Below are 25108 nucleotides of genomic sequence, written 5' to 3'. Positions count from 1 at the left end.
ACTGTGTGAACAAAAGCCAGATCTAATGCCGTGTCGAAGTGATGACGCACGTTATGACGCGACTCTTTTACCGGCTCTTTTGAAGGAAGAATATGTGACAAAAGAATATGTGCAAACTGTAATGAAGCAGAGGTCAGTTTGTTCCTCACTTTCCGTGCTCAGTGTAAGTTATTCTGACTCCACCCAATTTATAGCATAATGTTGATGAACAACACACTGTATTCCCTTTCCTACTAAAATACTAACAATATATGAAGAAAACATAAAACAAGCCATCTCTCAAAAGCCAGTTGATTTATTTCATAGGAACACGTATAAATAAATGTAACAAAATACATTAGGTTGGTAGCTTTTTGCGTTGCACGTACCATAATACTGGTATCCTTCAGGAGAGCACGCTAATGGTGTCGGACTGCACTGTAGAGGCAGAACGATGTGCTGGCTCATGGAGAAATATCCAATCCATTTACTAAAGAGCATTTAGAGCTGATGATCAATGCGACTGCAGCGTGTGCACCGAGCCATTCTAAGAGAGTATATAAACCTCTTTTGACTGTGTACGATACAGATCTGTTTACTCGTCAGCAGAAGGTTTCGTGTTAGAACCCAATGCCAAAGCAACGGAGGAATTGAATGAAACAGAATATTCAGAAGATAGATAAACATCATGTTCATTGTTCTTTTTGCCAAACACATTTAGACTATCCATCATTGCAATAACACTTGGGTTGAACTTTCAGTAAATGAAATATCCTTGTCCTTGATTGCACTACAACTGTGTCGCATGAGGGCAAAAAAAGTTCCCACATAGATTTTGCTCATGTCCAAGTTGGTCACGTGAATTCTCCACACGGACCAACAGAAAGTTGACTGGTTTAAAAGTGATTTCTGTTTGAGCTGGACTTTTCTTCTGCGCTCTTTACAATGGACAATGTGCCTGTTTTTCTCAGAAAGTTCAATAATGTGACCACACCTTCAATAGCGTGTTTTTTCAAGGTACCACTGTAAACTAAAGCCCATTCACACCAAAACAATAACTAGAGTGTTTACGGGTTTCTTTCGTACCAGCAGCCAATGAGTTTGCTGCTCAACATTCAAATACTCGGCTAGTGTTTGTTGTAGCAGTCGCTACACGCTTCAGAAACCCTCCACCTCCCCCAGCTCCACCTATATAGATCAGCTATGGGTTTATGTCATGCATGTTATTTAAGGGGGTTATTTCATGTATGTTATATGAGCAACGGCGATATTTCCTACATGCTCACAGCTGTCTGTGCATGTATTGACAGTAGCAAGTCACGGTAGAGTAGCAGATCTATTAACACATTAACCTAGCCATGTATATTACCGTGCTAAATTCTCTCAGAGTTGTTATGACTTAACTATACTGCATCCACTGCAACGCGCAATAACATGCTGTTTATTATAAACGTTCACTGCAGTTTTGTCATCGTCCGATTTAAATTCTCACACTATTTAAAGCAGGATGGATTCTGATTGGCTGCCAGTGTTTTTGTCACTCCTCAACTGGAAAGTGATTCCAACAATACTGTTCCTCTGTGTCTTTATCATTATAGTTGTGGACTCTGCTATTTTCATAACTGTAGAATGATTATTATTATTGTTTTTGGTCTGAACAGGCCTTTAGACATAACAGTGGCTACAGGGATGAATTCACCCAAAAAATTAAACTGGATTGTAACAAAATTTATAAAAAAATTCATTTGCTATCTCTAAATAGGGACTATTGAGTGATCATTGCATGGGTCAGTTAAACATAATACTGCCGATTACACGAACCCGTCCCTGATATTTCTGATGTTCCTGTTTATGTGACTGCAACAAAATGTGGTTCTGGTACAGTCTTGTCTTGAGTTAGCGCTGCAGGCGTCTGTGTCGTAGTACACGGATTGAAGCTGTGCTGTTTTGAGTCATTAAACGTGTCACCAGGTCCAGACTGAGTCCTGCCACCTTCTCACCATTCACCTCTAAGATCTCGTCTCCGACCCCGAGCAGCCCCGTGTAGAGCTTCTCCATATTGCTGTCGCCCATTTCTTCAATGTACACCCCTTAAACATAACGCTGGTTAGTCTTAAACTTTCCGACTAAGTCAGAAGTGTATGAAAACAAGAGCGGAAGGTCCCTCACCTGAGTCTGGCCTGCCTTTTCCTCGTGAGATGAGAAAGCCGAAGGGGCCGTTGGGGGGTCTGGACAGCTCCAGCAGGATGGTGCCGTCAGGGAAGGCCTGGGCCACACGTCCCACCGGACGCACCGCACTGGGCCGCCCCACGTCCTCTACACTCAAGGCTCGCTGAAGACCCCTAAAACAGACAGATTTATCTACTTAAAAAGACTACAAATTTTAGCGCCAGATTATATGGTGGGTGACTGACTGTATTATTTTGAATTATGTCAGTTCTATTTTATTTTACATTTTCTTAGAAAAATGTGAAACCACTAGGCCAAAGCTGTTGAAAAATCTTTTCAATCTGTTGCTATGCATTTTCTAATAAGTATTGTGTGATTTGTTATTAAATGATATTTAAATATTTGCTTTTAATTATAATCATATATTTATAAATAATTTAATACATTAAAATGTTATATTAGATACACACACACACACACACACAAATAATTATTTTTTATAATATAATATGATCTCATTTTTGAATAGTATTGTGTAAACAGACAGCCTCAGGTCATATTATATTTGTTATAAAAGTTATGACATATTTTAAAATATCAATATATCATTATATTTTTAATTCTAATTATATTATATTATATTATATATATATATATATATATATATATATATATATATATATATATATATATATATATATATATATAATACATTTGAAATGTTAGTGTATAAGTATTTATCTTATACATTAATATAATATTAATATAATTTTTTTAGAGTACTGTGTAAACAGACAGAACATATAATACAATATAATAAAATGTAATATCTATTTTGTATAGAAACATATCTTAACCTGTGAAGGTTAAATAAACAAGATTAATACATTTTTACATGTCCAAAATAAATAAATCTCTAAAAATAAATATCACAAGGCACTGTCATATTATTATATTATACTATAAAAGGGCCTTATGACATGACATGAAAAAATATAATATAATATTAAATAATATAATAGTTAATTAATATTACAGAATTGTGTTTTTCAACTGTGAATTTTTGTCCATGGAAGCCAGTCAGATAACAATAGTCCCCAGACGTATCGCAGGGTTTGCTCCTTGTATTTCAGCTGGTATTTTTATCTCCCTCTCTCTCTGTCAGATCCAAGCGAGCAGCCAATAACAGTCCGTCTCTGTAGCGGCTCGCTGCTTTCTTACTGGCTCTGGAGAAAGATGATGCAAGCTGCAGCTTGTCTCCAGTCACTGGGGCTGGAATTCCTCTCTGGCTATCTCTCCTTCACTCAGACACACATTCACAGACTCATAAACACCACACACACACACACACACACACACACACACACAGAGACGTGATTGAATCACAACACCGGCGACAAACACACTATCTGGCACTGTGAACAACCCAAACACACACACTTACAAAGACAGCATCTAATAACACACGCAAGAAGCTGAATATAGCAGCAGCAGCAGCATGTAGACGGGTGATCATTCCCTGCATGTCTTTCTTTGGCAGACACACACCCCTCTATTTTTATCTTCCCTTCCTCCCTCCCTCTCTCCCTCTTTTCCTTGCTGCTGCTGACCCAGTCAATGGAAAATACTTATCCTGTTGCACAACACGACAGCTGTCTGAGCATTACAGGAACACGATGCATGCTCCACAGAGCAGGCCATGCTTCCAGCTGCCATCCTTCATAACACCGAAAGGTTACAAATAAACTGATTTATTGAGATCAAGGGCTGTGCACTGTGTACCGTTTATTTTGACATAAGTCAATGCCAAGACAAGAAAAGCAGGCAGGATGCTTTTAGACCCTCATAACTATCATCATTTTGTATTTTAAAATCTTGATATTCGAAAAAAAATTTTTTTTAAATAAATTATTTAATAATAAGTCATCTATTTTTTACATATCTTATATTTAAATACAAGTATATTTTATAGCATATTTTTGTTATATATAATATAGCATTAAAAACAATATTCATGACTCAAATTATGATATTTATAAAAATGTGAACATTTAAAAAATGCATGAAAATAATACTTATTATATAAGTAAATACATTAATATATATTATATATGCATTTACTATTATAATATTTACAATAGTCATAACATTTCTGATATTTGCTGTAAATGCATGTGTGTGTGTGTGTGTGTGTGTGTGTGTGTGTGTGTATATATATATATATATATATATATATATATATATATATATATAGTTTGGAGTAATTGCTGTACCTGGTTATTACTGGACTACAGGGCTGTTCTCCTGGAGTGTATGCAGAGGAACGGTCTGTTTTCTTTCTGGGGATTTGTAGGTTTTGAGCGGATGAAGATCTTCTCAGCTGGAGAAATGGAGAACCCTAGTGGTGAGAAATGGCACAGTCAGTGCTGATATATAAAAAAAAAAAAATACCATACTGACACATCCATGTAATCTACTGTATCTCTGTGATTGCAATTAATACCCATTCATAAGATTCACGAAATCTAGATGTGTTTTGAGAGACGTCTGAAGGATTTATTTTATAGATGCTAACCAGTCGTAGAGTCTGCAGCGAGGGGGCTTTCTTCAGCTGGTGGTGGTGTCTGTGTGTGGGGCTGGGGGAGTTGGAGGGGGAAGTCGGCCGAGGGTTTTGGTTCAGGTTTGAGTTTGGTTTGGGGTGCAGGCTGAGCTGATCCATGCTGCTGGATCGTCCTTTTCCCAGCAACCCCACGCTGTTCAGCCCCATGGCGGAGAAGAACCGCCGCAGGGAGAGTTTGGGTCGACCCTCTCGCTGCTCTGCATCCGTCCCCGCTCTGAAAAACATTATTTTCAGGTTATTTCAGGGCCTTTTCTTTGCTATTTTAATCTCCACATTGACAATATAACATGGTTAAATAAATAAATAATACTTTTAATAATTAAACCTTTTTGATGTATTTTAGCAGTTTATTTTACATTTTTTGTCATTTCATTAATTTTATTTCATGGCACAATTTAGATTTTGTGATGCTGTCAAACTATTAATCGCATCCAAAATAAAAGTTTTTGTTTACAGAATATATGTATGTGTGCTTTGTTTATTATATATATATATATATATATATATATATATATATATATATATATATATATATATATATATACATTCAGTATATATTTTGAAAATATTTATATGTATTTACATTTATGTATTTATATTATTATATTTTATATTATATATAAATACATTTAATATATGAACAACAGATTTGTCTTAAATATATACATGCAAGTGTTTGTATTTATATATACATAATAAATATACACAGTACACACATATATTATGTAAAAAAAAAAAAAAACTGTTATTTTGGATGTGATTAATCGTTTGACCGTACTCTCTCTCTCTCTCTCTATATATATATTACAGCAATTTTGATTTTGTGAGGTCTGTAAAAATGTTAATGCAATTCTGATTCTCAGTCAGTAGGGGTCAGTGTTGTAGTAGACAATCATGTAGTCATAAGGAAGCCTGGCCCACATCTCCTCTGACCTACTTTGAGTCTTAAGAGCCAAAGCAATCCGTATAATTGTGGCCCCCGTTAATTACATTCTTCAGAGAAAGGATTGTACATTTTAGTACAGGATCTGGTTTGTTTAAGTGCTTACCAAAAAAAGGGTTAATACGGTAGATATGGGTACGAACTAGGGGTGGCACAGTTCAACTTTTTCATGGTTGGGTTTGTTTCAAGGTTTTAGAGTCACAGTTTTCGGTATAGTTCAGTATTTCCTATGTTTATGGGAAAAAAAAGAATAATAATATTTCTAGATGTGATTTCTAAAGTAATCAAATGTAAAACAGTATTGCATATTGGACTGTATAAATTAAAGATTAATCTGTATTAGAGTTACAAAAGCGTTTTAATCAAGAGCAGTGAGTGATTTCTTTGTTGTTGCGGTTCGATTAATATAAAGACTGTCACTTTAAGAGAATGCACTGATACAGTGGCCTGCGTTCAGCCGGCTATGTCCGCTGTAGGATACTTACCAAGACGGGCATTTTGACATAATTTTTGTGTGAATTTGTCCATTTAAACACAATACGTAAGAGAGAGCTAATGTTTTCGCGCGTTCTGAGGCGCGGGTTTGCGCGCATGCACTAATCTTCTCACTGCGCGCGCGAGCTCGTGTCCTTTGGCTATTAAATGTTTAAACTGACAACGCTTAAATGAGTTTAGTTTAAACGCATATTAACGTGTGATGTTCAGGTCTCATCTGTGCGCGCGCGCTATCAGCACCCGGGTGGTGACGTAATAAATGACAGCTCATATTCCAGCAGTAATTCACATTGATAAAGAGTGAATGTTTTTTTCTTTTTTTCTCATCGCTATTGTTGTAATGTCTGGGAATCCAGAATGCGCATCCATCAGCAGAAACACATATTAGTTGAACCCAGTTTGTTTTACGTGATATTTATAGCAAACCAGCAAACCATACAGATGCTTTGTCAGATTTACGTTGAACCGCTGTCCCAGCGCGTGCCGAACCGTGTGGGGTGAACCGAACGGTTCGGATTTTTTTCAGCGAACCGTGCCAGCCCTAGTACGAACAAAGCATATTCATTATTTCCACCCTCTCCTTCTTTCCCTCTTTACTCACTGTGAGAAGTTTGGGCTAGTTGCCCTGTGATGCACTGGTCTGATTGGTCCTCTGATGTGTCCGTCATTGAGACAAGCCTGGGTTGATTCAGCACTGCTGGATGCTGCATCAGATCCCAGCTGTCCCGTACTCTGCTGCTGGTCCACATCTAGCGAAGAATAGAAAACATGGCTGTGCGTATTATAGGATAATAGATGAAACTGAAGATGAATCTTGATAAGGTGTAAACTGAATATGTTAATATGTTAACAATATAACATTATGTAGCTGAAAAGCAAGTGAGGAAATGCTTTTCCAAGTAGTGTCACACAGGATGGAAAACTGTTGAAGGAGAAAGGAGAGAGAGTAGCTGCTGATCGCACTAGCGACCGGCCCACTGTGGGATTACTCCGACAGGACAGTGTGGATCTGCTGATCTGGACAATCCCCAGTGGGACAGGAACGCAGTGAAGAGAAACGCACATGTGCTCACCCAGAGGTGTCACCTTGCTGACTGGATCAGGGCTCAGAGGTCTACCTGGAAGAGCGGCTTGATTCTGGGAAAAGCTTTGATTCATTTTTTTAGATTAGATTAGGTAAGCGTGCGATTGAAATCTAACCTTCACAGTGCTAAATATTAGCTTTGTCCTTTGCAGTGTGCTCAACTATGTATTAAAAAAGGGAACGTTCTATTAGGTTGGACACTTGTGGTACACAACAGCAGCTAGTGCTTTATGACTTTATGCCATTGTTTATTGTCAAGGCAAACTCATTTTTAGCTAAGTGACTAAAGCTGAGTGCTAGTCACCAGAAGGGTCTTCAGGCAATCACCAATGTGCTCAATCTATGCACTTAACAGTGTTTGTTTAGGGGGATTGTCTCAGGGGGTGTCTAATTCTGCTCCTGCAGAGTTTAGCTTTAACCCTACTTAAACACACTTGAACCAGCCAATCAAGGTCTTTTAGGCTTGCTAGAAACGTCCAGGCTGGATGGTATGTTGGACTTAAAAGTTACCCACCATATTTATTTGAAAATCTATCCATGGCATATTTAATTCCCATTTGAGTGGTGGCCCTTATGTGTCCAAAATTGTTCAAAAAGACTTTATGACAAGGTTTTCATACTTTGAAGCTGTGATTGTAAGAGTGAGCAGCTCCGTTTGAATGAACTGTAACTAAGGGGGGCGGGGCTTACCGATAGCTCAATTACTATTAGCCATTGTAGTTAAACTAACCTGTTAGCCTTTCTTCCCCTCGTATGGGTGAGTTTCGAGCACACATAACTGGGCTCGTCCTGAGTATGGGTACAGGGGTGACCCCTGCAGATCTGTCCTCCCAGTAACCCAGTCCAGAGGAAGCCTGTTCCTGAAGATAGCTCTCCACAGCGCCCCCTGCCTCTGTGGAGTCCAGGTGGTACTCCGGGGAAGACATGAGTGTGACGGTCCGCTGACCATTAGAGCGGTTCTTTGAGCTGGATTTTAGGGCTGATTTTTTCGGTTGGAGAGGCGGAGGGGTTGGCTGAGGAAGCAGGGACATTGATGGTTCTCCTTTGGGCGGCAATGGAGGTGCTATAGTTCCCTTGGTGGATGTGGGGCAGCACCCGGCTGGGATTCTCTGTCCAGGGGGATCCATGGCATAGGGGTTGAGTGGCAATACTAGTCCATTCGAAAGGCTCATTTGAGTTCCACTGTTGCAGTCCGGGGGTGTTGGAGCCCTCAGGCCATTGACGTACAAGGGTTCCTGCTTGCTCTCTTGTTTTCGGACCTTCTTCTTTAGCTTCTGGAATGTGCCTCTACCGCTCACGTTATCCGCAGGAATGCAGTGCGTTCCATCACTGTGGACGATAGCGGGACTCGTCCCAATGTACGTCTCCTTAATCTGTTCGATCCGGACAAGCCGGTTGGGAAGGGTGGGAGCAACCCAACATGGTATCTTCTTCCCTTCGACTTCCCCATTAGGTAAAGACAGAGTATTTGAGTTCAAGCTAGGCCCGTGGGGTTTATTTAGAAAGGTCCCGCAAGAGTTGCACTGCCTGTTTGCTGTTTCTTTGCCATTCAACAAACTCTTCTTGGCTTTTGGCTTCCAGAATATTGAATCATTCGAGCCATGTCCTGTCTCTTCCTGTCCATTGATGTAAGACGACAAGGTGGGTTTGGACACCAGCAGCCCCTGCGCTCTTTCCCCAGCCCTGCGCCGCTGGCGTAGCCGCTCCAGGTAGCGCACCTCAGCTTCCTTCTCTGATTCGTCTTCGAAACGCACACGGGTTGGGGACTGTCCGAGTCTCCGGCGGGTTCCACCTGCCGAGTCGCCGCTGGAGGAGTCACTAAGGTTTCCAGAGACCACCGCCACGCCCTCCTTCCCCGCAAGAGGAGCCTGGTGTAAGGGTACACCAACCCAGGACAACAGCTCCCTGTACACACATGCACATATATGAAATGAGTTGCATTCCTGAGCACTTAGTTAGAAACGGATGCATGCCAAAGCAACTGGCAGACTATCTCTCAGCATGAAGACATGGACAAATTCCTGAGGAAAATTCCCTTCTTCTTTGGCTCCTCTGTGCACATTCCTGACATGCTTCTTTACTCCTTTAAGAAAGGTTGTTTTTAGTATGCCAAGCATTTCGATTTTGTTAAACATGAGCTTGTGTAAAACCAAAACTAGTACCTTTAAATAACCCCTGCTTGCTTCAAGTGCAGGGATCGTAATCTACAGGTGTATTAAAGTGCACCTGGAGTTTTATGCCCATTACTCTTCTGAAACCTATGGGACTTTACAGCTGCGAGTTTGTCTTAAACATTCGATCTCAAGAGAGGCAGTTAAGTGTTAAGTTTAACCAGAGCAAGCTGACAGCAGTGTGCTCAACATCACTGAGCTGTTTTCCCCAAAAGGGAGAAGCAGGGAGGGAATTAGGGAGAAGGAAATTAACAGCTGGCAGACATGACAGGTGTAGCAGAGCGCCACGGCTCAGAGAAGCACCCATTAAATAAAAAGGGAGAATTTTAATCTGTCAGTCACTAATTCACTCATTTATTCAGTTTTTTATCTGAGCCAGAACATTTAATTTAATTTAATTTAATTTAATTTAATTTAATTTAATTTAATTTAATTTAATTTAATTTAATTTAATTTAATTTAATTTAATTTAATTTAATTTAATTTAAAAACTAAATCCAAAAAAAGTACACAAATTCATGAAAAGTATTTTTATTGATACATTTTTTATTAACTATTACTTTTATTAATTTAATTTTTAAATATCACTTTTAGCATTCATATATATATATATATTTGTATATTATATATACATATATATATATATGTATATATAATATATTTGTATATTATATATACATATACATATATATATATATATAAACCATCTCTGTTCTCAGTGTGTGTCAGGTTTTGTTGTGACATTTTCAATTGCCCTAATCTGTTCCGGATGCTGCCATGCAATGCACGCCGCTTGTCTTCATACCAAACAAGGAGACAGGCGTTTGGGGCGGCTCGCCCATCTGTCTTTGTGTGAAAGTGCTGAGGTAGAGAACAGAGCACTGGACGGGGAAGTGGGATTTAGAGCCACCGGCCGCGTGTACACATTGTAAACTAATTCAGGTAGTCTTATATAACAGAAGAGTTTGGAGGAGGACGTTTAAATTCAGACTACCATTAGCTTCCTGCTGTTTCACAGCTAGCACTGAATGTGTATCTTTCTTTTCTTTGATACTAGACTTATTCTACAATACTTGTATATCATTTTCATACAAATACATAGAAGTTACAACCTTATTTCATGTCTTTATATAATATGCCAGACTGAAACAGAAAACAGCACCTGTTGCTTCTGAAAAGAGATTTGACAAACACTTCCCCCCTTCCCTTTTATGATCTGCCTGTCTCCAAACTATTCTAAAGACTATTCAGTCCAGCACCTGATAATACAGTTTAAGATCTACAGCCCCAACACAAATCCTCAAGAGTGAGCAGGACGAAGGCTTCCTTGTTTTGATATGAAAAGAGTCGTGTATAGTCACCCTCCCTTCCCATGGTGCCTAAGCCTCAAAACCCCAACCTCCCCCACCAGCCGAAACCCCAACAAGCCAAGGCCTAGAGAGAAAGAGAGCTGGAAAACTTACGGGTTGTCCCTCTGGACGGGTAGGATGGTGTGGTCGGCTTTGAGAGGGTTGGACCGGGCCTTCATACGCGCTCTCTCCAGCAGTCGTTTGGCCTGCTCGTGGCGAGGGCTCAGCGGAAGGTCGTCGCCCGACACAAAGGCCCTGTGTGCCGGCCAGAGAGAGACAGAGAGAGAGAGAGACAGAGAAAGAAACACGTCAGCTCCTGTGCAGTGTGGGGATTAAGTGGAGCAGGCCGTCATCACTAATTAGGCTGACGGACGCTGAGTGTGTGTGGGGTTTGTACCTGATTATGATGCACTAGATGGACTTATGCATATGTTTACATGATCAAAGGCTTGAATATTACTCTAAAACAGGAATACGGTGATACCAAGACATACACTTAGTTTAATGTAATAAATTTAAGTCTGTTGAGTGTGTAATGTAAAATATTCTTAATAATAATTAAAAAATGTATATATATTTGTTTTTCATGAAACTTTCAGCCAAGTTTGTTACTGACGCTAATTCACATATTTATTTTGAATCCAAGCAAAAACATGGATATAGCTACTGTGTAATATTTTTTTTGTTTGCCTAATTAAATTATCTTTAATTAAACTCAAAACTAAATACATCATGAATTTGCGAAACCGATATACTCATTTATGTAAAATAAAACAATGAAATGAATTAGAAATATTAAAATTAATTGTAATATTTTTTTTGAGTAGCAAATTTTGTTGTCGGACACTAATTCACAAATTATTTTTAAGTAAAAATATGGATATAATAGTTCTTTATAGTTCTTAAAAGCCTCTAGTTTTGTTCATATCTCTTTTCTTTGGATTTTTAAAACTAAATAGACCTAGTACATTCATTTATGTAAAAATAAATCCATAAAAATGCTTTTGAAATCATAATAATTCAGAAGGCATGATTAGGGAAATCACAGGCAGCTGAACTAAGTCTCATTATTACATAACTTTAACTGTGTTTAGTGTGTGCTTACAAAAAATTAAAATAATTTTAAAATTAATATTGTTTTTTTCAAATTAGAAGACAATTTGTCGCCTGTCTGACACTAATTCACTATTTTAAGTAAAAATATAGATATACTATTTATTTATTTTTTGTGTTTTATGATTTTTTGGATTATTAAAACGATATTCACCAAGTACACTAATTTATGAAAAAATTATCCCATACAAATGCTTATGAAATCATCATAAATACGAATGCACAAGTCATTATCAGGAAACGCTATACTGCAGGACTTAACAATGATAGAAATCAGAGACAATTGAACTTGGCATTATTATCTTTCAACGTTAACTATATTTAGTGTGTAATGTAACAAAATTATGTAAAATAATACCAAAGAAAATCACATTTGTTTCTTCAAATTAGTATCCAATTTAGTTGTCTGTCTCAGACTAAAAATATGGATAGACTAGTTATTTATCTTTGTTTATTTATTTATTTATTAGGATTTTTTTTTTTTTTTACTTAATACATCAAGCATGCTAACTGGGGGGGGGGGGTGTAAACCATAAAAGAGTTTATGGATACCATCATAAATCAGATGTAATGTAAAAAAAATTAGAATAATAATAAAAATTATGTTTATTATCAAACATGATTTCATGCCTCAGTTCATCATCATTTAAATGTGTTTTATATTGTTTTTATAGAACACATTTTAAAAACAAATCTACATAAATATCACAATTATACTGTTAATGTACAGTTTTTCCTAATGTTCTTAAAGACACACACATATATCTGACAAAGACCCATTTGTCTGGTTTGTTCTTTTAAGAATTTGTGGCATCTTTATTAGTCCGGAGAAAAAAGCTGAGCGATTTCCTTTGTTATTCAGCTCTTAGGTGGAGTTTAAAGGAGCGGCAGGAAGAGCCGATGATATGATCTCGTTCCTCAGCTTATGAAAAGCATCAGCAGCTGTTTTCTCCAGAGCTCACATTACACTTTTTTTTGTATGTTCAACGTTCATGAAGTTATTTTTTTTTTTTTTAGGAGGAATTAAGGAACACTACTTCTGAGAGTCTCAGGAAGCTGAAATGAGACATGAGAAGCTCGATACACATGCTGCGTGTAACATGAGAGCATCAGTCTGTGCTGCTCACTTTTGGCTGTGTTCACTTCCTTGGAGAGAAATCCCAGAATCCCAATCACTCTCATTCAGGCCACAGATACCTAAAAAAACAGACACAAAGACAGATTACACGGCTTATGATCTCCCTAATTAATACTGACTTAATATAGAACTGTGTTTGCCTGACAGCTAAAAGCCAGCTGTTTATCTCACTTGACAAGGCCATCATGTTTGAGTCAAATCTGGAGCTGTAAAAGTGGGGAACATCACACTGTCTCTGTTTTCCCATCTCCTAGCCTTTATCACTGTTAGACGGAGTTGTTTTTCATCAGTGTAATTCTCATTCTTATCCCTCTGTCCCCTCATATCTGGATTATCCAGCTCTCTCGTCTATATGACCTCTGCTTCATTAGGGAGGTCATGTGTGATCATTGCGTGTAATCCATAAACGTGCTAAAGGAGACAATGTCATCTCGTCAGACATGTGCTAACGGCATTTAACACCTGTCTGATAACTCCAGATTAGCGCTGCTACGCTTTATTACAATGACAATTACATCTCAACTAATATATATAAATATAGTTATTCATGTTTACATGTTTTTTTTTTAAGAGCTGTTTTTTTAATGTAATTCATATAAATCATGTGGTGTCCATATCCAATAACAATTAATAACTCACACATCTTAATCAAGATTATTTGTTATACAAAATAAAAATAAATAATAATAAACTGAGTAATTCCACGGTGCTTGGGCCCTAATAAAATATTTAAAATAATACAAATAATGAAAGAATAAAATAAGGAATCAATAAAAACAACTTAAAATTATTATTACGTTATAAATTATATATTTTTCATAAATATTGTTAATTATTTTATTTTTTTTGGAGTCACACCACTTGACATCTTACAGCCTGGACTTACTTTAAAAAAAAAAAGGTCCAACTTAAGAGTTTACACACAGTCATGAGGCTCTGTAGGGGTCCTCTGTGATGTCACTTCCTGTTTTATGCTTTGGTTTATTTCTGCATGTTGGTTGGAGCTTTTTCATTTATTTTGTAATTTCATAAATGAAAATTTCAAACCTTTTTCATTTATTGTATTTACGTAATGAGTCAATATGTTTTGTAAAAACAAAAGAAAAATGTGATTAATAAGTGATTTAGTGGAAAAAGTGTTCAATAATACAAAAATTGAATAAATAATTACGTTTTTTTTAATGTAATAGTTATTCATATTTTTACAGACTTTTTCTTCATTGTTATATTTAAGTACAGTCATACATCCCCCAAAAAATATCCATATGTAATATAATTCGGAAACATTAAACGTTTTCATCATAGAAGAGGTGTGTTAAAGGCATTGCAAGTCTGAATGGCATCTTATATATATATATACATGTATGTGTGTATATATATATATATATATATATATATATATATATATATATATATATATATATATATATATATATAAATGCCATGTCATTGATCCACTGTAATTACCTCTACCATCATTGTGTATCGGGTCTTCTATCCTTTGTCCTGGCACATGGTCTTTGTTCTGGGCTTTCTGTAGCATCTGTTTGAGAAGACCTCGGTTCATCTCGACCCTCTCGGCCAGGGACGGTGAGCTTCCACTGCTGCACATGCTTTCCAAGCTGTCGGCCCGCCAGAGTCCACACTGTCCCAACTCAACGTGACTGTACCTGCGTAGATGACTCTCCAGGCTGTCAGACCTTTGCAGTTCCCTTGGAAACTTGTGCCCCATTTTGTGTCCCATGGTTCCTGTATTTGGTCCATCTTTCCCCACAGGAACGTTCCCATTTAGAACCGGCATCTCCGGTCTCATGGACCTCCAGAAACACTTTGGAGGCATCCATGGTTTGTCAGATGGAGAAGCATCGTGTTGAGCCCTGCAAGCATCGTTCGAGAGGTTCTCCAGGCTTGCTCCTTCTCCAAGGCCACGTGGAATTGCCAGCAAATTTTCTGAAGAAATGGGATCGTACTTAAATCCTACCTGAGGCTTGGGATCTCCGGCAGTGAACATCAGGGGCTTGCGAGGTTCCCCGTCTTCATCGCTGCTGCTGGAGCCCCAAGCATCCGTGAGGGCGTATCCCAGGATGAAGGTCCCGGGAACCACTCGTAAGTCCTGGTTCTCATTTCTAGGTTCTTTCCAGGCAACTCTGCGCTCGGAGAGAGACTTGACCTTGGACTGCAGCGCAGATACAGCAGAGCCTTGAGTTTGCTGATTAGACGGTGAGGACGGGGTGGAGGAAAGACACTCGTCCTCTGGCTCCCTGAGGTGGATGTCAGTGTTTTGGGAGGTAGCAGGCAGTGGTTCAGTATCTTCAGAGGTCACCGCGACCTCCATGATTGAATCAGAGTGTCAGTGGAGCATTATGGTGGCTAAAGGGGATGGAAAGAGACAAGTTAGGTCTCACTCACTAGTAACGATTAATCACGATTAATCGCATCCAAAACAAAAGTTTTCATTTACATAATATATCTGTGTGCACTGTGTATATTTATTATGTAAATGTCAATACACACACATACACATAAACAAAAACTCGTATTTTGGATGCGATTAATCACGATTAATCGTTTGACAGCAATAAAAATAAGACTCCTTGGGTGTAAAAACTTAGTGATAGATTTCGTATTTTTAAAGTGACATTTATCATGGATTGAGGGAAATACTTGTGTGCAGACAGGCCTTCATTAGGCAGTATCACTTACAGCATGATATACTGTATTTGGCATTTTAAACTGTCTTTTTGATGCCATTAGTAACCACAGAGGTTTTAACTGTCCTCAGACCAGTGGAAAGCATGCCATTCCCTTCACTGAATTTTTAGATAAATCACATTTTTGTTGACAAGGAGACTTTTGCATCTTTCATTCTTTCCAAACAGCTTTGGTCCAGGACTTGACCACAGATTCTAAAAAAAAAGTATTTTAGTCACAAACAACTGCTAGTATGTCATTGTGGCATTGAAACTGGAACTTCCCAAGGCTGAGGGAAAGTAATAATGAATATTTTAGTGTAACACATAAGTTTTATATGCTCTACTAACTACTAACGCCACTGATGTAGAACAAATAGTTTCGCAAGTAACCGATACAACACGCTAACCTGTTCTGAGAATAATGTAGGGCTTGGTGACACATTATTCCACTTTTAGCTTTGGGCTTAACACCACTTTCCTGCTTTTAAACCTCCAGTCATCGTCTCACAAAGCACAATGACATCAAACTAACATCTGAATGCTCTTAACTTTTAATTACTATACTACGGTGCAGTCGGGTCATGTTGTAAACTTAGCATCTGACAGCCATTATTTAGACAAGAATAGAAAAGTAAGTTTCCTCGGAGGTAAGTTCACAAACGAATGAGTTTTCTGGAAGATGAATTTGATTTAAATAGTCCTCTCTTAATTAGGACACCTTCCTGGTGCTCCAGGTACTTTATGCTTGGATAAACAGACATTATTCCATCTGGACACACACCAAAAAAGAAAAAAAATCCCCAAAATTGTAATCACTTTTTAAAACATTAACATGATTTTAAATGATGATGATTTTCTTCCTTATTTTTTTTTTATAAATAAAATAATTATGCTCAAAACCAGCACTTTAGAAGTTTCCATGATTTTGTTCCATGACTTTTTAGAGTAAATAAATGAACAAAAATATGCTCACAGAGGGCACTTCCTAGCTAATTAAATAACACAGAGTCAAGCGTACAAATAAATAGTATTCAGAAGTATTCACTACAGGAATCCCAATGATTATCGATCATTTATGTGACTTTTCCAGGCCTGTAAATCCTTATATTTCCATTATTATATTATATTCCATTATATTCTTTCCATGTGCATGCTTTTTATTCCAGTGCAATCTGTTGTTGATGAGAAAACCACAGGAAATGAGACCATTTCAGAGGAACGAGTAAGTGAAAGTCCTACATGACATGTCTTACACTGAGCTCAGTGGATTTCTACAGTTCAGCCTAAAATCACTACTACCCCATCTGCTGCTGGTGTGACCCCCAAACACACACACGGGGCCCAGGGTCACCAACACTCATCCGGGGGGCCACTTCTCTCCTCTGACTTGTATTTAACACTGGAGCTAACAGAAGCATGGCTCAACACAACAAGATGCAATGACTCGCGCACAGCTGGCCATGAAAGCTGGACAAACAACTTTAAAAAGATCCCAAAAGCAGTCAATCTGACAGAAGAACAGAAAAAACATCTTACCTCCTTCTTCCCTCCAATAATAACCAACTGCAGAACCGCAGAACCATTACGTCATAACAGTCTGAGGACGACAGCGCCAGACCGACTGTTTGAGAGCGGAAGTGGGCGGGGTAGCAGCCCGATGCCGGAAGTTCATGTTTAGACGTGTTTGTTTAGACTAGACAGTAAAAGGTTTTTAGACAGTAAAAGATAAACATTAAAAGGTTTTTAGACAGTAAAAGATAGACAATAAAAGGTTTAACTATGGCGGAGCACACAGTAGAACAAGGAAAAGAAGAAGAGAAAGAAGTAAAAAGAAGTTATATATTTGATAGATGCAACATACTTAACATTATAACGTTACGCTTATACAAGACAGCTCTGTACTGATATATACATATTTTTTTAAAGGAATAATTTTGTAAGTTAGGCTAATATTTAGCAATATCACAGTATCACTTTGTTGGGTTACATATTCATGGTTTGTGATTTAATTTGTTGTTGGCGTTGTATTTTACAGCATTTGTTAAATTTTCTGACCATGAGAATTGCATTAATTGTATTTTATTTCACCTATAGAAGCACATATCGATTCAGAGAGGGTCAGCGCCTTGTTTCTACCGTGAGGAAGCAGGTGGAACTGATGTTGTGATGGAGGACAGTACCCCGGCTGCTTCAATGGTTACAACAGGTGGTGAGTGTTTTCATTCATGGGTTAAATGGTGGTAACATACTTTAGAAACTGTGTGGTGTATTTTATTCTGTGTATAATTTATGTCTTCACTGCAGCAGGAATGGTTTGTGACATTAAACAGTTGTCTGCCAGTAGAAGTTGTTGGGATTTCCAGCCAAGTGATTGGCAGTCATCATTGGTAAAATTGTTTGTTTTTATCACACTTTTATTAACACATTTTATGTTTACTGAATGTAATTCTGGTCTCTTTATCTTAATCTGTGGTAAAAGCTTAACCAGATTTTGAGTAAAAATGACAGAGATGAGACAATTGCTCAAGTTGGAAGCATTAAACTGCAGCAGAAAGATTTCTTGACCTTGGGCCTCAATGCAGCGCTTGAGGCAACAGTAAGTGGACAAATAATGATTTTTAAAATAGAAAAATTTACCATACAGCTAATATATTTTTTGTTAGTAATTAACTAATGTTATTATATAACTAATATATAATATATTTAAAAACAGATTGCAAACAGCTGTCTTGATGTGATCGTCATGGTGGCTAAGGAAAAGGTATTTTTGCCTACAACTGTATAACTCATGATCACCTGGAGACGTAATTGTGTTTTGTAATGGATGTGCAAATGAATGTTATGCTTAGGCAACAGATGTGTTTGCAGCAAATTCCTTGTAGTTACCTGGCTACCACCACTTGAATTGGACCCATTTTTATCATTTCCAGTAAGTCCATCAGTTTGTATTTTATCTAAAACTGGAACAGTTATAAATTCAGTTACAACAAATGAATGGATCTTATGTTCACCCAAGGATAACATAGGATCCAAGGATTACATTCTGCTCCCTGCTTGGATGCCAGGACACTGAATGCTATGTGTATGTTGTTCCCTTCATTTTTGGGTGAACTAACTCTTTAAGATTATATGGTGATATTAGGATTCAATATACTAACAACTGTATTTCACAGGTTCTGAAGCCTAAAAACAAGGCTATGTATTTTTTTGATTCAACTCACCCCTACGGGATTGGTGATGTAAAATATGTGACTGTCTTCAGGTTGCATTACATATATAAATATTATGTTCAGAGTTCGCAGTTCAAGGTTTGCTGTTCAAAGTTCGTTGTTCGAAAGTTTGCTCTTCATTGATGTTCACTGCTGATTATTCTGTGCATGATGTTCATTTGCATGATGATCTGCATGCTGCATGTTTTTGTATTCTAAATTTTAAATGTTGTTTTTGCAATTCAGTCAGGGGTAATTTTTTTTTTTTTTTTTGCTTTTGAGTAAATATACTTTGCTTTTTTTGTCCAATTTTTCTGGTTATAATATATTAAAATATTTCTGTTTGATTTTGTTGCAGTAAATTGACAAACAGAATCGCTCCAGGACCATGGAAGCTGATCAAGAACAAGGTTAGTTTTATTAGGCTTTCAAAAAACATAAGCTACTTATATAGATTGTGTTTTTATATGTTTGTCACATCCTTTACAGGGATAACTTAATGATAATTGCATTGTTTTAGAATGTTCCACAACAGCTGACTGGCTCTGTGGACTGTGGGATCTTCATGCTGATGGTGAGGGAAAAAAGGGAAAGTAAAAAAAAAAAAGTTAGATAAATCATAAGAATGAAACCGTTATATGGTTGCCTGAACTTGACTGAATTCCTTTTTGGGGGGGAATTTCAGTATGCTCTGCACATGGTCTTTGAGGCACCCTTTGATTTTACAGCTATAAGTCTTTGTTAAAAATATATATTTTAACTAGATTATATAATCCATTAAGTTGACCTGTTAACACTTTCTCCCCTTATGCAAGTCGGATTTTCCTCTTATTCGAAAATGGTGGTGCCTTATTCTCATGGAGAATTTTGCCATTGAAAGGTAACTCTCCTGCTTTCTCAAGTTTTTCTCTGTCTATAAATTTACTTAAAAATGTATTTGTTACAGGAAACATGCTGCCGTTGATGTGCAGGAGCCACCTAAAGCACAAGAAGACACCGAAACCGGCGACATGGTATGTTTTTATTGTCTCAAACGGGCACATGAAAGAGCATAATTTCAAAACATTACTTTACATGCATCCTGATTAAACCACAATGTATTGTTGAGGACACTTCCAATCTCCCCAGGGACAACAGATGGAAATGAGCTAGCAGCCAAATGTGGTGCATCTCTTCTCTTGTGAGAATAATTCTTTTAAATGAATTAATTATTTCATTATTTTTTTGAACTCTTCTCTCATGAAGGAACCACAGATGGTCAAAGACCTCAGGACCGCAGTTGGATGGCTGCGGGACAACTGCCACTCCTTCAGAGGTTCTGTGCAAGAGCCGTCATATCTGGACCTAAAGAAGGAAGACCAGGAAGAGGCCCTTCTTAAACTTGATCGGGCGGAAAGAAAAGATGATCTGGAACTGGCCAAAAAGCCTTTCATGTTTCAGTTCCAGTTTCAACAGGACATGGAAGTTTTTCTTTTCGAATGTCACGACGAAAGGCACCTCAGAATAAACTCCATGTTTATGGAGTTTTAATTTGTTATTTATTTTTCTCTTGAGAATTATTGATGTAAAATTTGTGCCTGTATAACTTTTATAAGATTTATTTTCTTTGGTTTAATTTGTTTTATATAATTTATTTATCTAGTTTGATTTTGTAATTTTATTTAATTAGAAAACAGCTAGTGTGTGATTTTATTTAAAACTCATTTTATTTAAATTAATGTTTTTTTTTTTGTTTTCAGTCCATTATATTATTGTGTATGGTGGTCTATGTTGTTTGAGTATTTAAAGTTATTTTCAACTGAATAAAATGTTCAAACTCTCAAGCTCTGTTTTCATTGGATTATTTATTTTTAATTTTATGCTTTGTCTAATGTATAATATTGTTAATCAGTCTTAAATATACATTTTCAAATAAATCGTTTAAAACAAAGTCTTAATAATAACAACATTGTTTTAAACTTTAAAAGTTCCAAAACACGGAAGTAGCGTAATTCCTTGCCCCGCCCACTTCCGCCCTCAGACAGTCGGGCTGGCGCTGTCGTCCTCAGACTGTTGTGACGTAATGGTTCTGCGGTTCTGCAGTCAGACCTATCTCCTTCCCTCTGCTGTTTGCTCTCCACAGCAGCCACATGCGCACTTATAAAGTCATTTCAAGATTTATAAAATCATATTCGAGTCAGCAAAAACACAAGTTGCCAGACAAATCCCATCTTGCTCTAGTTTCTGCTTTGTTTTCAGTTTTGAGCGTCCCAAATCTTCTCTCTTTCTTCCTCCAGCTGTTCTGGTCAGCTCGAGTGTGCTCGGCACACTCCCACTTCAGATTTGGACTCCTAAACAGCTGCGTCTGGCTACAGTTCACTCGCGTTACAGAAACTCAACCACTTGCTGAACGATCGCTACGTTGCTATAGAGACAAGTCGTGACCACCTTTGAGAAAAACTGACCTGTGAGACGTTCCTATTGGTGGAGCGGCCCGCGTAGCTCCGCCCCCGAGGGGGTGGGAGTGGCGTAATTCTAAACTAGAATTTGGGTGAAAAATTGATGGAAGAATTCTGAAGTGCAGAGGAGAGGAAGTTCACATATGATATTCCAGCTGCCAAGGAATTTCCTTTGTTAATTCGCGCGCGTCTTTGTGATTATTATTCTATTTAACGTCACGTCGTGAGAGCTTTTGGCGTCTGGTTTGATTTGTATTTTTTATTTTTTTACCAACAGACGTCACTTAGACTTATACATATACGTGGTTATTTTTCTTGAATCCCTGATCTGAGGTCAGTTGCTGAAGCACAGCCAGCTGTAATAGAGAGCACTGGGCTTGGTCTTGAACTTCATGCAGAGTTGGGTCCAAGCACGCATAAACTGCAGGACACACAATGAATAGTCCTTCTTCTTCTTCTTCTTCATGCATTCCTCTGACACTGACCCAGCCCTGCGAGGAGGAGGACTGTTATATGAGCAGATACGCTCACAACCATTGCTGCTGCTCTAAACAGAAGTCATTAAGCGAGTTTTGAAACGTTCTGTCACAGTCTCACATTCCTTGTAAATAGGTTTCATTTTAATCAAACAGCTGCAGAGAGGAGGGATGCTGAAAAGAGTCAAGACCAACTAATGATGATGCAGGAACACAAGGGCTTCACATCTGATCTATCTATCTATCTATCTATCTATCTATCTATCTATCTATCTATCTATCTATCTATCTATCTATCTATCTATCTATCTATCTATCTATCTATCTATCTATCTATCCATCCATCCATCCATCCATCCATCCATTTAATGACATTTTGAAATGTACAATTATTTTAATGTAATATTGTGTGCATATAAAATATGTCAAATATGTAAATGACTCACATTTAAATTGTGATTTTTTTAAATAGATATTATTCTCATTATATATTATAAATATATTATTACATAAAACCATATATATATGAAATAAAACATTATAAACAGTATAATATATGTGTGTGCATAGATATAGATATGTACGCTATAAATATAGAATTTTTTTAATTTACAAATGAATATATAATGTAATAATAAATAATATAGTAAAAATAGTATATCTTTTTATATGAGTCATTTTTTATTTAAAAAATATTTACAATAAATATATTAAGTTATTACTTTTTATTTTATAATATTTTTGTATCATTGTAAAATGTAAACAATTAAAAATTGTAATGTATTAGTATATAATATGACAATAAATAATAAATATTTATAGTTTATACAACATATTTATAGTATAGAAGTTTAAGTTAATTTAAGTATATTACATAAATACTATGAAATATCAATAGGCTACATTATATATATATATATATATATATATATATATATATATATATATATATATATATATATATATATATATATATATATATATATATATATGATCATAATTATAATGTGTGTGTATACAATTTTAAAGATTAATGTAGAAAATTGATACATTCAAAAATTTAGAATATGAATGATGTTATTTATTTGAAAAAATGTGTGTATGTATCTTTTTTTATGTAGTTTTATATACGATTAAAAACTATTACAAACTCAACATTTTGCGGATCTACAGAATACTGTAAAAACAAAAACTCACTTAACAGCACAAACTCTAATGTAAACTTCATCGACGCTTACCTGTCAGTCACTGATGTCATATGCATAGCTCACCATCATAGTATCCAGGAAAAAACAAACAAAGAAAAAAACATTTGATCATACTTCCTCCAGGGCAATATATTCTCGTCTAGATGAAGTTTGCAGGGGCTCTGTTTTGAGTCCACAAGTTCTCCCCACACATTAGCCCGGTGGAGGCACACAATTGGTTCGGTCGGTTAATCTGCCCAAAGATTAAGACAAAACAAAATCCCCAGCAGCCAACCACTGGCGAGACATTGTTGCGTAAATCACTTCAATCTGGCCCCCACGAGCCTCCCCAGTATGAGTCAATGAGGCTCAGATGAGATTATTTTTTCACCAGCACTGAACGAGCTCAGCTGTAGCTTCCCTGCTCTGATCCCAGCAGTGGAAGTGGACACTGTCTACAGGTTACAGGACATGATCACATTCTCTGAAGAGTCCATCTAAAGAAGTGCCACTATTTGAACCATATTATTACTGTGACCTTGACCCTCTGAATGTTAAACTGGATCTGAAAGTGGTTTGTGATTCAGTTTGCTAGTGTAAATGCAAATGTGAAGTGGTCTAATGCAGTCCTGCTCCATCGGCTTCATGAATGAGGGGTTTAGGGTCTGATAATTCCTTATCATTTGGTTCTGACCCTCATTCACTACGCTGTCAGTGGGAAAGGTCACTAGGAAGACACTGAGCTGTATAAGGCTTAGGTAAATGTACTGTGATTGAGGAACACGACGACTGCAGATGCTGACGCAAATCTTCATATAAAGACTGCTGGTAACTTTTCATTGAAAATACAAACTATATAATATTACATGACTTCCTTTGGAGGAACTTTAACTGGTCCCAATCCCCAGTGAAACTGCTCCATCTAGTGGTGAGAGCAATACAATGTTGTAACTGTTTTCAGCGTTTGCATGCATAAACATGACATTTTTATAAAGATCACAAAGAGTTTTCTTAATGACTTACATGTAAAATTCTATTTGATTCATACAGGAAAAAAATAAAGACTATTTTTAAAGGACAATTATGAAATTTTATTATATATTACATGGTGAAAATATATATATATAATCTCCTTAATTAAATGTAAATGCTAGTCATGCAAATACATAAATCAATACTTTTCTTAATAACTTCCATATAAAATTGTATTTGTCACTAAAATACATGTACATAATGCATATATTTAAAATTTAGGGATTAAAGCGGGCGGAATGAAAACACATATTCCTGAGTGTCTTCGAACTAAACAACGTTTTAGACAGTTACAGGTGTAATATAATATTAAATAGTTACTTTATATATAATATGATGATATCATATATATATATATATATATATATATATATATATATAATTTTATTTTGGTGGTTGGGTGCAATAATTGTAATATTGAAGGGAGAAGGTAAAGTAAAGAAATAAAAAAAATTAGAAGAACTTGTTAAAAAAATATGCAATAATCTATTAAAATATTTCAATTAACGCACCATAAGATTTATAATATAAATGAATATATGTACTGAAAAAGGTTGTGAAAAGTATTGAAAAAGAAAAATATATTTAAATGAACATGTTAAGAAAAAATATTATTTTGTATAATATTTTATAAAATTATATATATATATATATATATATATACATATGTGTGTGTGTGTGTGTGTGTGTGTGTGTGTGTGTGTGTGTGTGTGTGTGTGTGTGTGTGTGAAATTATTTCATATTCTAAAATAATGTTTAATGCAAACAATGTATGGCATCATCATATTATATATAAAATAACTCTATTTAATATTGTATTACACCTGTAACTGTATAAAACATTGTTTAGTTCGGCGACACTCTGAAATAAATAAAACGCATCTAAGATAAGAATGAAGTTTCATTTTCACAGGAATTTTCTCAGGAATATGTCAGGAATCTTCTCGAATGTGTTTTCATTCCGCCCGCTTTAATCCCTACATGTTAAATATATGCACTATGTGTCCTAAAA

At 36.6% G+C, this 25108-nt stretch overlaps 2 protein-coding genes across 18 annotated transcripts; one reads left to right on the top strand and one right to left on the bottom strand.

Moving 5' to 3' along the window:
- Window positions 1-277: 277 nt before the first annotated feature.
- LOC127988208 (uncharacterized protein KIAA1614) lies at window positions 278-23390 on the bottom strand. Of its 2 annotated transcripts, none has more exons than XM_052590835.1 (10): window positions 23116-23390; window positions 14529-15431; window positions 13051-13120; window positions 10925-11065; window positions 8021-9195; window positions 6808-6955; window positions 4724-4982; window positions 4422-4546; window positions 2149-2321; window positions 278-2069 (listed from the first exon to the last, which is right to left on the bottom strand). In XM_052590835.1, the coding sequence occupies exons 2-10, from the start codon at window positions 15394-15396 to the stop codon at window positions 1876-1878; spliced, it is 3153 nt and encodes a 1050-aa protein (XP_052446795.1). In that variant the 5' UTR covers window positions 15397-15431; window positions 23116-23390; the 3' UTR covers window positions 278-1875. The 2 variants fall into 2 exon arrangements, with proteins under 2 accessions (XP_052446795.1, XP_052446794.1); XM_052590834.1 differs by lacking the exon at window positions 23116-23390 and adding an exon at window positions 21052-21377.
- Window positions 17309-20786, top strand: LOC127988209 (structural maintenance of chromosomes protein 5-like). 16 transcript variants are annotated; one of them, XR_008161580.1, is made up of 12 exons: window positions 17313-17578; window positions 17849-17963; window positions 18059-18141; window positions 18234-18350; window positions 18468-18515; window positions 18604-18683; window positions 18771-18860; window positions 19322-19373; window positions 19453-19537; window positions 19779-19843; window positions 19910-19976; window positions 20209-20786. XR_008161580.1 is itself a non-coding variant. In XM_052590838.1 (10 exons), exons 6-10 carry the CDS (start codon window positions 19352-19354, stop codon window positions 20491-20493), a joined length of 489 nt encoding a protein of 162 aa, XP_052446798.1. In that variant the 5' UTR covers window positions 17356-17578; window positions 17849-17963; window positions 18059-18141; window positions 18234-18350; window positions 18468-18515; window positions 19322-19351; the 3' UTR covers window positions 20494-20786. The 16 variants fall into 16 exon arrangements, 3 of the variants coding, with proteins under 3 accessions (XP_052446798.1, XP_052446796.1, XP_052446797.1); XR_008161577.1 differs by having other exon boundaries at window positions 17316-17578; window positions 19484-19537; XR_008161578.1 differs by having other exon boundaries at window positions 17317-17578; window positions 18771-18836; window positions 19484-19537.
- Window positions 23391-25108: the final 1718 nt, after the last annotated feature.

This window comes from Carassius gibelio, chromosome B22 (genome assembly GCF_023724105.1).
Source record: "Carassius gibelio isolate Cgi1373 ecotype wild population from Czech Republic chromosome B22, carGib1.2-hapl.c, whole genome shotgun sequence".
In the NCBI taxonomy this organism is placed as follows: domain Eukaryota; kingdom Metazoa; phylum Chordata; class Actinopteri; order Cypriniformes; family Cyprinidae; genus Carassius; species Carassius gibelio.
The sequence above is the reverse complement of the archived record's forward strand: the minus strand, read 5'-3'. Positions and strand labels throughout refer to the sequence as shown.